General features: G+C 42.3%; 1 protein-coding gene across 1 annotated transcript in view; it reads right to left on the bottom strand.

Moving 5' to 3' along the window:
- Positions 1 to 396: 396 nt before the first annotated feature.
- The window catches only part of lrrc4ca (leucine rich repeat containing 4C, genome duplicate a), an 89215-nt gene continuing 73944 nt past the window's right edge, over positions 397 to 15667 (bottom strand). The window contains exon 3 of the mRNA XM_024379703.2: positions 397 to 5335. Coding sequence (XP_024235471.1) covers positions 3342 to 5279 — 1938 coding nt within the window. The 5' untranslated portion in view covers positions 5280 to 5335 and the 3' untranslated portion in view covers positions 397 to 3341. The remainder of the gene's footprint in view (positions 5336 to 15667) is intronic.

Here is a 15667-nt window from a genome sequence, read left to right as displayed (position 1 = left end):
TCACCAGATTGTACAACAATTAAAGTAAGTAATAACCACCATCATTCACACTTTCCAGGTCTATATCTAAGTCTTTAATATGAAACTTGACAAGGACGAGTGCTAGTGGTAATTTGATAATCATTCCCACTGTAGACAATCAACCATTTACAAGAACATTAGTCATTGTTGTAACCTGCTGGCAATCTCCATAATTATATGCAGAGACCGTGATGCTGTATGCAATGAATAGAAGGAGAAAAAGCTATTATCACTTCATATACAGCTGGCATATTCACTTACTTATACCGCAACCTCAACGGATGACCTCCCTTGCACAGAAAACACTTCTGGGTGGTGTGTTGTTTTGTGGCTCTAACTACAGAGAAAAAAAGGTTGTAAATAAGAACCAGACCGTACAGAAAAACAACAATAGTTTATTTGTAACCTTATTTTTGTGTATGAACTACAAACTCTGGTTTCTATAATCAATCTTAATCTTTTTTAAAAGGTCATGAAAGTATACTTACATGATAATCAATTTCTTATTCTTTTACAGCATGTTTCTCTTTTTCACTTGTTAAACAGTTTGTTGGCACATGTCAAATTAAAATTTACAAATGTTTTTTTTTTGTTTTATTTTATTTCAAAATGTATCTTGATATAAATCTACCACTAGAACAGCATTCCCTTTCAGAGAAAAATAAAAATGACGTGGAAAGAAAAACATCTTGCCCCATCTACCCAACCAAAACATTGAGATACAGTACATACAGAATGAGATGGATTGACTAAATGTCAATAGATTCACCATAAAAGACTCCAAATGATGAAGGAAAGAGAAGGGAAGATGGATAAACTCTTATTTCAAACTTTTGGATCCAGACCACACCACACCACGATCCCCAAACACACAAAGACATGGTTTACCACTGTGCTAAACTTCATGTTTCACCATGAGTAATTATTGTATTGGCAGGGATGTCACACTGAGGAACATATTTGTTTCATGTTGACTAAAACTGGGTTGTAGAAGCTCATGTGAGATGGAGTTAAATTAATTATTAATGATGTCATTAAGTCCCACATGACATTAAAATGAGTTATTCATTCATCTTTGTGGATTACGTCTTTCTGTGCACCTGCTGCCAAAAGTATACCATAGAAGTGACTTTTATACTGATTGCATCATTTATCTATTCTCTGGTTCTGCATCCCCTACTGTCTGGGTTTAAGTGGAAAAGTAACTGGGATGACACAACTTCGCATTATCATCTGCAACAACCTCTATACCCTATTGTTAAATGCCAAACACTGGTCAAGTGCAAGGGGATGACATGCTATTACGTCACTGTAAAAATATTGTAACATAGTTGAGGTGTATTTCCATTAACACTATCCATAGAAATATTTCCATTTGACTATGATTAATGAGTAAAGCATCTAGCCAATGGGAACACTGTTAGCTCATGCCTTTCCGCTCAAGGTCAAGATTTATATGGTGAATGAATCAGCCCACTACTGTATTTGACATCATATCATTAATAGTGCTTTCTCCCAGAGAAGAACTAGATGACATCTGGATGGTAAACAATGATAAGAATTTACCCCCAACCTTCTGGAAAATGTAAAATACTACACAATCATTTATTTTCTCAGAAACAGAATGGAACTGAATGAAAAAGGACTGTTGCATACTCTTTCTTAGATGTTTGACATTATGGAGGGTGTGGAGATCAAAAGTAAAAGGGAGAAAAAAATATCAGTTCACTTCATCTATAAAGAGACACCTGGGGCATGTGGCTAAGCCTTGGATGTGAAGGGTACTTGTTTGGCCTCTGTATTTATGGCACCATCTTTCACTGTGGGGCCTATTGAACGTTTTCCAGGGAACAGGGTGCCTGTGAAAAGCTGTCCACCCAAAGCCCCTGCAGGCACATCAATTAAAATGGAAATGGTGCCATGGCCGAGGTAGAGGGATGCAGGTGTGACCTGAACATCTGCTTGATGCCTGACGTCACACGCTTCATACCTAAATCCTCTCTCTGCAAAAGCCCTGGCACTCTGTCCTCTGGGCTTCATCCTGAACTTGGCAGGATCCCGGTGTGAATCTGAGGCTGCCGTGCCCAATGTGGGAACAGAAAACAGACGACAGGCAATGTGCTGGAAGAAACAGCTGTGTTCGGGGTCCTAAACCCCCTCTCCCACTCACCAGTCAGCTCCTTGAATCAGGGGTCAGAGGTCACAGAGAGTTCATACAGGAGTCTCATCAGAATTATTGGGGGAGTTCTAGGTATCTTATTTTGGACAAATGATTAGATCTTTCAACACCTGGAGAAGTGCTTAATTTCTCAGGAACCACATTAATATGAAACAGCAATCTTCTGGAAATGCGCCCATATCTGTGATGGAATGGCACACCATTATAACAGATGGTGTCAGATGGAAACAAGGGGTGTGACATTCAGGGAGCTCTCATATGCCTGACTACATTTGCCAAAGTGATCTTAAAGCATCTTTGTGTGACTCACAAAGTTATGATGGATTAGAGCAAATAGAATAAAGAAGGAATCACAAATAGTATAAATGCACAACGTGTAAATGAGACAAAAACACTGTGTGAAACGTGTGATTTTCTGGCAAAATAAACACAGTGAAACAACTATGAATCGCTTGTTGCTAACAGTTGGCCCTGGGTTAGTTTGGAACACACTTCCCTCGTTTAACGTCCCCAATCTATCGATGGCAGAGCCAAGTGTACATCTGTGTCTAATGCATTTGAGTGGAAGATTTAATGAAATATTGTGTTATTATCAGATTTCATCGCTGACAGTCCCAGCGTTCACCCTCAGATAACAACCAAGCTTTTAATCCATCTAAATTAACAGATGGTCACAAAAGATTTCATCAATTAATTTGTGGCAGGAGGAAATCTCTGCGGTTATCTAGATATTCTCAAAGTATGTGGGGTAAAAAGTGATTGCCAACTTGCCATCACATACACACTTATGGTTAGCATTAGATTCACATAGAGTTTGTAAGCATATTAGTAAACCACCCTCCCTCAAATGAAGAAAAACAAAACATCTGATGAAATAAGTACTGAAAAAATAATTGCAGAATACAGTTTTTTTCTTGATTAACCACAATATATTTTTTCTTAAATAAATAACTTCTGTTTTGTAAAGACACTTTTTGAAACATTAGACATACCCTAGTTCCTTCTCAATGTCATTGAATAAACATCAACCACTGATACCCTGGACACACAGTGAGTCAAGTCCTCCACTTCCCATACATAGTCCTCATAACTAATGTCCCTATTAGTAATTTTATCAGTTCGTCTCATTATGAAAAAAGTTTTAGATCTGGGTCTCTTGTACATTGTCTTTCGAGCTGGCCCGGATTAACAAAGGTTCGTGCGCCGAGCTGTGTATGGAGTTGATGGTGGAGACGTGGTTGTACGCAGTCTTATAGGTGTTGTAATGGTTGAGGTGCTCATGCTCGAGCGGGGGAAGAGTCAGGTGGCCCTCCATGGCCGGCCCGCCCGTCACACAGTCCTCGTCCACGTTGATGATCTCGATGGTGCGCTGGGGTGCATGGTGATTCTGCTGGTGGTGCTGCTTTCTCATCTTGTAGAAGATGATGAGCATGACAGCGGCCATGAGGGTGATGGCCACAAAGCAGCCTATGATGATCTTGGTGGTCTTCATCACCTCGTCCAGGCCGGTCATTGAGCCACCGTTCAGGTCTGTGACGGGGATGGTAAAGGTCTTCTCTGTGACCCGGGTCGAGAGGGGTGTCCGGGCCGTGGTGGTGGTGGTAGAGGTGGATGAGACGGTCTCCCAGGAGCCGGCAGAGGGGGTAGGGCCCACATTATGCCCAACTGTGGTGCGCCCCTCGTCATGCACTGGCTCTATGGTCTCCACTGTCACTGTGGTAAAGTAGCTGAGGACGTTCTCTGTGGATGACACGTTGAGCGTGGCAGATGCTGTGGTATTGCCGGCTGAGTTGCTCACCATGCAGGTGTAGGTGCCCGTGTCCTGCATGGTGACGTTGGTGAAGTTGAGAGTGCCATCGTTTAGCACGGAAATGCGGATCTTGTATGCACCGTGGGTCATAATGGAGCCGTTAGGTGTAATCCAACTGACTGAGGTCAGAGAACTGGCCCTGCACTTCAGCTCCGCTGCCATGCCCTCTGTCACGTTCAGGTCAGCCGGAGGCTCTACAATAACCGGTGCATAACAATGGAAATAGTTCTGATCCAGCTCACCAATGTAGCGCCCCTTGTGGCTTGCTGGGGAACTGCAGCGGGCGCAGCAGCTGGTGTTGGCCGGCACCATCTCTTTGAGCCACCAGCTGAGCCACAGGATGTCACAGTTGCAGTTCCAGGGGTTGTGGTGGAGGTGGACTCTCTCCAGGTGGTGCAGGGGGGTGAAGAGATCATGGGGCAGCAGAGTGAGGTTGTTGTGGGCCAGGTTGAGCTCCACAAGCGACTGCAGGTCATCAAAGGAGTTCCTCTCAATGGTCTGGATCTGGGCGTGCATCATCCACAGCTTCTGCAGATGGATCAGCCCTTTGAAGGAGCCGGGTCTGATGACCGTCAGCTGGTTCCCTGACATCTCTAGCTCGTCCAGCTTGACCAGGGGTATGAGGTTGGGAATCTCCTTGAGATTGCACATGCCTAGGTTCAAGTAGCGCAGGTTGCTGAGTCCCTCGAAAGCTCCCTCTGAGATATACGAGAGGCGTTTCAGTTCCCCTAAGTCCAGCCTCCGTAGTGAGGGCACCCTGTTGAACGCATACGAGGGAATGCTCTCGATTGGGTTGTTCCTCAGCCACAGCTCCTTGAGTTTGGAGAGGTACTCAAAGGCCCCGTTGGGGATGGTGGTGAGGCGGTTGTCGAACAGCTCCAGGGTGTTGAGACTAGCCAGGCCGTTGAAAGCCCCAATCTCAATGTTGCGGATGTGGTTCTTGCTGAGCTGGAGGATCTCCAGGTGCCGCAGGTGCTTGAAGCTGTCCACCTTGATCACCTGGATGAGGTTCTCCTGAAGGTTCAGATATCGTGTGTTGGTGGAGATGCCGTCTGGGACATCACGAAGTCCCCGCCGGGTGCAGATCACCTTGCTGAACTGGTTGCTGCAGGAGCAGACGGATGGGCAGGTCTGCGCGCGCACCAGGCCCGCCACCGCCAGGAGCTGGAGGGCCAGAAGCAGCACAAACAAAGGGTCGGACAGGACCCGGTTCCACCTAGGACCTCTCATCGTCTGCTGCTGCCAAGAAGAGTTCATTTTGTTCAACATTCATAATTCATTGGCTGGATCATCCACTCTTTGGGAAGAGGCGGGGTTGGGGAGAGCTGAAATGAGAGAAGAAGAGAGAAAGCGGAGGGGTAGGTTACAAGGGAGGAATGTAAAAATGCAACTCCATCATGTATTGCAATATGATGTGATTATAATGTGTTTACAATATATAATTATAACATGTGTACATGAGCTCTGAGTCTTTTAATGCAGTTCTTGTGAAATTAAACATTGAAAGGATAAACCGTGCATAATTAGGGATGTGGCGGTCATTACATGTAGTCAGCCGGTGATTGTCAAGCAAATAACTGCCGGTCTCACGGTAATTGACCGTTAATTAACATAAACACATTTAGCTTCTTCTGGTTTCCACATTTCGCCTACAAGCCACTGATGCAAACCTTTGGAACATCTACATTTGAAAAACGAAACATGATATGTAGTCTATTTTAGAAGAACAGAATAGCATACTTTGAGTTGTCCTTATGTTACTGTAGGCCATGATCTGGCTATGCCAATGGCTATGGGCTACACTAATTAATTTAGCTGACAAGATATTCTTAGAGACCCATGGCATTATTTGTATTATTTTATAGTATGAAGAATACAACTGAACATAGCTGAATAAAATAGAAAGGATATTTTCCCAAAATGATTATAGGGAGTGCACACAAGTGGCTATTCTGTGTTGAGCAGTTAACAAAGAAACAGGTACTCCTATATGCTTAAAACCCCTTTTTTTCAATTTTGTCCTGAATGACATACCCAAATCTAACTGCCTGTAGCTCAGGCCCTGAAGCAAGGATATGCTTATTCTTGGTAACATTTGAAATGAACCACTTTGAAGTTTGTGGAAATGTGAATTTGTATGTAGAGAATATAACACAATAGATCTGGTAGAAGAAAATATAAAGGAAAAAAACAACCAGGGGAATTTTTAACACAATCTGAAACGCAAGAGAAAGGTCACTGTTATAGCCATCACTCTGGTTTTAATTCCGATAGTGTCCACAAGAGGGCAGCAGTGTATGTGCAAAGTTTCAGATGGATAACTTGGAGTATGACTGCTCCTCAAGACTTTTAGTGTGAAGTCCCCATGTACATTTGGGCAAATCATGAAAAACACATTCGTGTTCATATTCCATTTTTCTGCAAGAATATCATCAAATCTGTATACTTGAACATTTATTTAGCTTGCAAAACAACCAGTTTTCATAAATTCATAACTCTGAATATCCTAATATTTTTTGTCCAAAATGAAAAGGCATGATGTCGTACAAGGTTAGTACCTACATTTTATGACATGGTTTACTCCTGTAAATCCCAGCTCATTGACTATCTAGATAGCTTTGTTTGAACCCGATTGTTGCTTATTTGACAAAGATACAGTCGTTCAAGTGATGGCTACCCGCGTCTTTGGCGTGCCATGAAGTCCTCGCTCTCTGACCAAATATGGTGTCCTATAGGATATACTACACTCCTAATGAAATAGTGAAGTCATGTTACCTTCTAGGATCTTTGAGGAATAGATATGAACGTGATTTGACTTGTTCAAACAACGTTCAGGGTGAGATTTTCACAGATTCCTTAATTTGCAAATTGAACATGTGGAAATACAAAATCAATCGTGTGTGTTATATGGACCTTTTTAGGACATGAAAAAGGATTTTATCTAACAGAACGACACTTCATGTTATCTTTGGGACCCTTTGGATGATAAATCAGAGCAGGTTTTCAGGTTGTAAGTACACATTTCACCTTCAGAGGTGAATTTATCAAACCTATCACGTTGAAAAAAAGTGTTTTGTTGTTAGGAGCTCTCCTAAAACAATAGCATGGCATTTTTTTGCAGTAATAGCAACTTTACAATGGACAGTGCAGTTATATTAACCACAATTTAAGCTTTCAGCCAATATAAGACACTTATATGTACCGAAGTTTGTTGTTTCTCTAAAATCTGCGATCTTGACCTAACACACTGTATGATTTACAACTGTCCAGTTGATGGAACGCCGATCCTCTTAATTTAGTCATTTATGTAACTTTAATTGTGATACAAATGTTGGGGTATATGATTACATGTTTATACATTCTAAGGCTGCATGATGCAACTCTAATGATGATTTGAAAAAAGTTCAATGAAAGGCATGAGCTCTTTGTTTGTTGCGAAGGCTGAACACACTTCATCAGTCTCTCATTTCCAATTTGACAAGCACTTGATAATGCCTCGAGTTTCCCGGCTGCATCCACTTTGTGTGGCCGTAATGCCCCCTAAAAGAATCTATGCCTTTTGGGGCTAGTGCCCATTGTGCCCTTGGGCTGAATATAATAATGATAGTTCCCTTCTCCCGGCTGCATGTCGAAGCACCTCTCACTCACATGGCTCTCGGTCTCGTGATCTGTGTCCTTATCCAACTCTGAGGTGCATAAGGAAGATATTGGAAGAAATGTCCACATTTACTTTTCATCAGTCAAAAATATGAGTAGGCCTAACGAACTGTCACGATTGTTTGAATGATTGGACCAAGGCGCAGCGTGCGTAGAATTCCACATGTTTAATAAATAAGAAACTCACCAAACAAAACAGAAGAAAAAATAAATGTGACATTCTGGGTTGCTCACAGGCAGCTACACAAAAACAGGATCCCACAAACAACAGGTGGGAAAGGGCTGCCTAAATATGATCCCCAATCAGAGACAGTGATAGACAGCTGCCTCTGATTGGGAACCATACCAGGCCAACATAGAAAACAAAAAACTAGAATGCCCACCCTAATCACACCCTGACCTAACCAAATAGAGAAATAAAAAGGCTCTCTCAGGTCAGGGCGTGACACGAACAGCAAAAGCACTAGCCTATGTCAATCTACTATCCCCCCTAGTACAACAGTTGACCTATTCTATTCTGTGCGAGAAACAAATATTCCAAACATAGTCTGGGACAGTTGTGGGATGCGATAGATCCCAAATGAATACAATCACTATCATCAAAACACCTGTTTTAAGCAATGAGCCTGACGCAACAGATGAGAACATTTAGGTTAGAGTGTTGATCAACTATTAGGCTGTTTCTTCACATTATAAGCGTAGCAATGTTCACACAGCAGTAGGCCGGCTATAAGAGCAAATGTTCCATTAAGCAGGAAAACCAATTCTCAAAATTGACCACAAATGCAATTAGGCATGTAATGCTTTTATTATAAAGGTGCATTTTAATAGTGAAAAGTATCTTCCATAAACTCATGCCAGCTAGGCTCTACACCCATTGCAAAGCAATAAACTGGGCATCATTCACAAGTGATAGGCTAATATATCATTCACATGTGATAGGCTAATATTGTTAACCATCACACTATTCTTGATGTAATCTTGTCTTCACGTACACTAAATAATATATGTTTTAAATGTGTTGTGATTTAGAATGGACCATTATCTGCACCTGACTCGAAACAGGGGCAGTGGAAAAAATACATATCATCTATGCACTTAAATAGCATATGGAGAACACTTTTCCTGTGTTCCTTTTCATGCCAGCCAGGTAGGCTACACTCCTGATGTAAAGAGAAGCAAGGTGCTTAATATTAGGAAAGTTGAGAAATAAATATAGTAGGCCTAGTGTGTAGAAAGCTGATGGGATCTTCCTTTTTTAAACCTTTTGCCGAGGCCATCACTTTTCTCACGCAATTCCATAGCCTATAGAAATGTTGCGCAACATGAGCTCATGCTGTCATGATTTTCAAATTTTCATTGATGTCAGAGTGATTAGAGGGCCAGTAGAGTGATGAGTACCAGGCAGTTATCAAGTTTGGTAGGCTATTAATGGCCATCAGCAGCATCAGAGCTTGGAGAAGCCTAATTACTGTGACTAAACGTTCACGTGGAATTTGACTGCTGTCATGACTTGTGACCGCTGGTGTGGCGGTAATACGGTCACCGTAACACCCCTATGCATAATCTGCCTAAATAAAAGGTTACAGGATTAAGTACACACACACACACATACACAAAACAGAGACAGAGACACCAACATACACGCACACACATGCACACAGACATGCACCACACAGAGCCCAAAATATAAGCAATCCTCTGTCATTCACAGGTTATTCACAGGGTATGGCCACATCAACCATTTCAGATAGGATCTGACAAGACCATAAGGTGCCAAAACCCCAAACATAAAAACAGAGAGGGAAATGATCCCATCCACCCCACAATACACTCACTCACTCACAATGTGAACCACAATATGAACCGGCGATGACCTTGGCAGTGTGTTTTATATCTATTTCTGTCTCTGAGAGTGTTCCCTTGCAGTCTCAATCTCAGTCACATAAAACAAAATCACAATAATTCCTCCAACATGTGTGCTGTATCTCTCCAGTGGAGAGGAGGAGTGGAGGCAGGCACAGCCATGTCTGAAGCTGTGATGTGATTTATATTTCAGACTGTGGGGACATAAATAACAGGAAAGTTGCCACCCACAAGTACTTCAATCAAGCAGACATTTTAGGAAAGTTCTGATTACACTTCGCAGTGATGCTCAGAGGCCTCTGTGACTGGACTGTGAAAAGGCAGAGCCACAAAGATAGCAGGGAATGATTATCTATCATATGTCATGTTGTTAGGGGATGTGTATGCTGTACTATGCTTTCGTCCCCTCTGTGCTGGTGTGTGTGTGTGTGTGTGTGTGTGTGTTTGCAGGCATGTGTGTGTAACAGTATAACTTTAGACTGTCCCCTCACCCATACCCGGGCGCGAACCAGGAACCCTCTGCACACATCAACAACAGTCACCCACGAAGCATCGTTACCCATCGCTCCACAAAAGCCACGGCCCTTGCAGAGCAAGGGGAACAACTACTTCAATGTCTCAGAGCAAGTGACGTCACCGATTGAAACACTATTTAGCGCACTCCGCTAACTAAGCTAGCCGTTTCACATTTGTTACATGTGCATGCATGCCTTAGTATGTAAGAATAAATTATGCATGTGTACTTTCATGTGTTTGTGCTCTTAAGTTTCTATATGTACTTTTGCAGCAGGTTCAGACATGAGTATATATTTGTCATGCTTGTGCTCATATAGCTTTGTGTCTGTCTGACTGTCACTATGGATCAGTGGAATCACCATGATGCAGTACTGTATTTTAATGACATTTGACTTCAGTGTTGCAACCTACCGTATGTATGAGGGAGCCACACTAGTGCTCTTGAAGAAGGTCTTAGCTACAGTACATTCTCCAATGTGTCAGTCTAGCCATAGGGCCAGCTCTGGAACAAAATACGTCCCATTTTCACTGGAGGATGGGCAGGCTATTACTGTAACTACCGATTCATTTCATGATTACCAAGGCCATTCATTATTTAATTACCTTTACCCCAATTCTGATCAGCCCATAGCCTGAGGGTGGACATGGTGTTTCTGTTCAGGAGATCAGGGAAATGTGACAGGGAACACACACAAGGCTGAAAATCACATTCCATTACAGCTCCTTTAATTTGTTGGGCATTAAGGCAGAAAGCAATTGACAATGGTTAGAAATTTAGAGCACAATGTTACTTTATTTTGGCATGCCTGGTCTCTTTCTCATAACTCATTGCTTACCATGCCTTATGGATTGACATTGTATTGGAGGTGACTATTTGAGGTGATATATTCAGTGCAGTACATTAAATTAAGCTGATCAAACTTTTGTCCATAAGATACAGTAAGACTCACTACCTACATCCAGCAGAAGTTAAATTAGCAGCTACTTTTAAAGCACCCCATAGACAGCTGTATCCCTTATCCCCTTATGCAATGTCATTCTCTACTTATTTCCTCATCCCCTAATTCTCCACCAATAGAGCCTTGAAATAAATTAAACAATGAAATCAAAGGTACGCAATCCAATTCATGACGAGAGAGAAAAGAAGATGAAGTTGATTTACGAAGCAATCCGTCTCCTCACTGACAATGAGAGCAGCGAAATTGGATTTAGAGCTGGGAGGGAATTAGATGGAAAAAAAGATAAACAAAATGAGATTAAGAAATGAATAGGTTTTTAAACTTTTGTCCCCATAAGAGACGATGAACTGGCAGTAGGCTTCTTGGAAGCCTGAGAGCAGGGGAAACGGCTAAAGCATGACCCAGATTGGCAGAAAGCAGCAAAAATTAGATAAGCAAGATTTGTGAATTCATTTTCTATGTAGCTGACAATGGGGAGAACTGTTTGAGAAGGAGAGCTGTTTAAAACTTGCCATCTCTGTCATGAAATGAAAAGGCCTCCACAATGTCAACAATCAGGCAATTCCAGGTGATTAGAGTTACGCACAGGGTAAATGTTGTGCCTCACCAAAGATGTAGGATCAGATTCAGACTGAAAACCCAACCTTGATCATTAGAAGTATAACACCATCTGACCCTGGACAAGCAGTCTGAGACAATTACTACCGAATCCTAGAGCTGGACTGCAGAGGCCAATTACCCTGATCAGCACAGTAGCTCTCTGCCCTCAGAGCATGGCCCAGCATCATGGCGTAGCTTCATGCAATCACGCTCCCTGATAGTCCTCTCGCCACACTGCTAGGTACAGTGGGTGTAATGACTACAGCCCATGTGACATCAGGCAGCAGGAGAAGAGCATCACGAGTTCTGCTGCCCAGTCTCTTTATTTTTGGGATGTATATGCCCTTTGATACGACAAAGCCAATGGAGCCAGAGGTATATGTTTCAACTAAATTCCAAGCCATCAGATAGCAGGGGAAGAGTAACCAATGCAGACCCAGTTCAGAGCAATGACTGGACAATACTTTGAGGTTAAGGATCTCAAACTGTACACAACATCAAACATGAATACAAATACCAGGGTAAAAAAGGTCAACCTTTACAGTATATAAGGCGTAACTATTGCAATATAAATTTGACTTAGATTCACCACATACTGTAGGTAGGAATATAAACTGGGTATACCAAACAATAACTTCCTAATATTGAGTTGGACGCCAAATCCTTCTTTAACCTGTCTCCTCCCCTTCCTCTATGCTGATTGAAGTCTATTTAACAAGTGACATCAATAAGGGATCATACACTACCTGACCAAAAGTATGTGGACAACTACTCGTCGAACATCTCATTCCAAAATCACAGGCATTAATATAGAGTTGGTCCCCCCTTTGCTGATATAACAGCATCCACTCCTCTGGGAAGGCTTTCGACTAGATATTGAAACATAGCTGCAGGGACATGCTTCCATTTTGTGCAGGCCAGTCAAGTTCTTCCACACCGATCTCGACAAACCATTTCTGTATGGACCTCCCTTTGTGCATGGGGGCATTGTCATGCTGAAAAAGGAAAGGGCCTTCCCCAAACTGTTGCCACAAAATTGGAAGCACAGAATCATCTATAATGTCATTGTATGCTGTAACATTAAGATTTCCCTTCACTAAAAATAAGGGACCTAGCCCGAACCATGAAAAACTGCCCCAGACCATTATTCGCTCTGCATTCGGGCAGTTAGTGTTCTCCTGGCATACACCAAATCCAGTTTACTCTGTCGGACTGCCAGATGGTGAAGAGTGATTCATCTCACCACTGTTCCAGTATCAGCAAACTTTGCGCATGGTGATCTTAGGCTTGTGTGCGGCTGCTTGGCCATGGAAACCCGTTTCATGAAACTCCCGACAAACAGTTATTGTGCTGACGTTGCTTCCAGAGGCATTTTGGAACTCGATAGTCATTGTTGTAACCAATAACAGACAATTTCTACATGCTTCAGCACTCGACGGTCCTGTTCTGTGAGCTTGTGTGGCCTGCCACTTCGCTGTTGAGCCGTTGTTGCACTTCACAATAACAGCACTTACAGTTGACCGAGGCAGCTCTTGCAGGGCAGAATTTTGAAGAACTGATCTGTTGGACAGGTGGCAACCCATGACGGTGCCACGTTTAAGCCATTATGCCACAACTTTGGAAGTATGCTTGGGATCATTGTCCATTTGGAAGACCCATTTGCGACCAAACTTTAACATCCTGACTGATGTCTTGAGATGTTGCTTCAATATATCTACATAATTTTCCTCCCTCGTGATGCCATCTATTTTGTGAAGTGCACCAGTCCCTCCTGCAGCAAAGCACCCCCACAACATGATGCTGCCACACCCGTGCTTTGCGGTTGGAATGGTGTTCTTCGGCTTGCAAGACTGTCCTTTTTTCCTCCAAACATAATGATGGTCATTATGGCCAAACAGTTCTATTTTTGTTTCATCAGACCAGAGGACATTTCCCCAAAAAGTACAATTTTTGTCCCCATGTGCATTTTCACACCATAGTCTGGCTTTTTTATTGCGGTTTTGGAGCAGTGGCTTCTTCCTTGCTGAGCGGCCTTTCAGGTTATGTGGATAAGGACTCGTTTTACTGTGGATTTAGATACTTTGGTACCTGTTTCCTCCAGCATCTTCACAAGATCCTTTGCTGTTGTTCTGGGATTGATTTGCACTTTTTGCACCAAAGTACTTTCATCTCTCAGAGACAGAACGCGTCTCCTTCCTGAGCTTTATGACGGCTGCGTTGGCCCATGGTGTTTATACTTTGCTTAATGTTGTTTGTATAGATTAACATGGTACCTTCTTGGCGTTTGGAAATTGCTCCCAAGGATGAACCAGACTTGTGGAGGTCTACATTTTTTCTCTGAGGTCTTGGCTGATTTCTTTTGATTTTCCCATGATGTCAAGCAAGGGGCCCTGAGTTTGAAGGTAGGCCTTGAAATACATCCACAGGTACACCTCCAATTGACTCAAATGATGACGCTTACACGTTATAGTGCAGCTTTCAACAAATTCATACTACAGATATGACAATGTTTGTATTGGTAGTATTATGAGTTGGGATTATGCTGGTTCATTCTTTAGCTAGCTAGCTAGCTCCATGTCTAAATAAAAGACTCCACTTCAGCCGGATTATTACATAACCCATCAAATTAGCCAGGTGCGTCTGGGGGTGATTATGGCCATCTATTGTATTTCATGTGTATATGTCTAAACAATAGTGACCCATCCACTTAGCTAGATGTGGCTGGGGGGTGGTTATAGCGTTTCCTTCACATGCCCCATACATTTTGAGAAGTGTGTCAGGTAAGCGTCATCTAATCATGATAAAATATTTATACAATGTTTTTTATCTGGACACTTTCTGTTTTTGATATTATTACTATGCAAGTAACCACTGTATCATTTACACCTTCTGTATCCTCTGCATGTGACAAATAAACTTCAATTTCATTTGATATACTGTTTGTTTACCTCATGGCCTCACATGTGAGTCCTTAAAAGATGGGTGTGGCTTATGCTTAAGAGGGTGTGAACGATGCTGAATCGGTTTAGACAAAGATGAGCTCTCTAGTAGGTGTACCCAAACATTCAAGGGCCATTTTCTCAAAAGTGGGGTTACAAGATTACTTTCAACTGTGAAATCAGAATTACTTTGCCATTGTTCCTCAGCTGTAGTGTATGATATACAAATTTTCAGTTCTGAGTCTTTACTTTTATCCCAATGTAAAACACACAATTTCAAATTTTGCTACATAAGACCGAATCGAGCCGGTCGGTCACATATCTAGTTCTTACCACATATTTAGAGATGGGTTATCTTCTTCATCCGGTTGTTGGATTACCTCATTCACATGCTTAATAATGTTTCAAATAAAGTAGCTTCCATGTGATTTGTCAATGGCTGAATCAGAAAATGAAAGGCTATGTAGTGAGTGAAGTGATGTTCTTTTTTAAGGTTAAAATATAAATATTATCTGCAATAATCTGAACCAATTTCAATGTTTCATTTGATATACTCTTTACCTATGGAAAGGCATAACTGGTAACTGCATAATGTAAATAGTATGCAAACTGTAGATGTAACCTAACTCTGTTTGACTGGAAGCATTAGTCACACAGTGTCTGAAAACACTGTCATTTCTATTACAGCCCACAGGACACGGCACAACTACTCACAGAATCCTGGTATGATCCTGCCTCACACCCTCTCCCTCTCTCTCTCTCTCGCTCTTTTGGACATGATAGGAGGACCTGTCAACGCAGCACCTGGAGGCAACCAAGTGGAAATAGACTTTGGCAGCGGCAAAAACAAAAGGCCCATCTTTTACATGATACACCAAATCAATATCCCTCCAGTGGAGGGGCTCATACTTCACAAACACAAAGGACACCTTGCTCAGTGAGCTCAGCCCACCCTGGCCTGTCAGATACCTTCCTCGATGAACCTGAGAAACAGGGAAACACACACACACATACAAACATATATATACACACACACACTAAAGTATGCCTGCTCAAAGGCACATGCATGTGTACAAAAACACAAGCACAGTAACTCACACACAACCCCCCCAGCCCCCAT

This window comes from Oncorhynchus tshawytscha, linkage group LG19 (assembly GCF_018296145.1).
Source record: "Oncorhynchus tshawytscha isolate Ot180627B linkage group LG19, Otsh_v2.0, whole genome shotgun sequence".
In the NCBI taxonomy this organism is placed as follows: Eukaryota; Metazoa; Chordata; class Actinopteri; order Salmoniformes; family Salmonidae; genus Oncorhynchus; species Oncorhynchus tshawytscha.
Note: the sequence above shows the minus strand (reverse complement) of the source record. Positions and strands in the feature narration are given on the sequence as shown.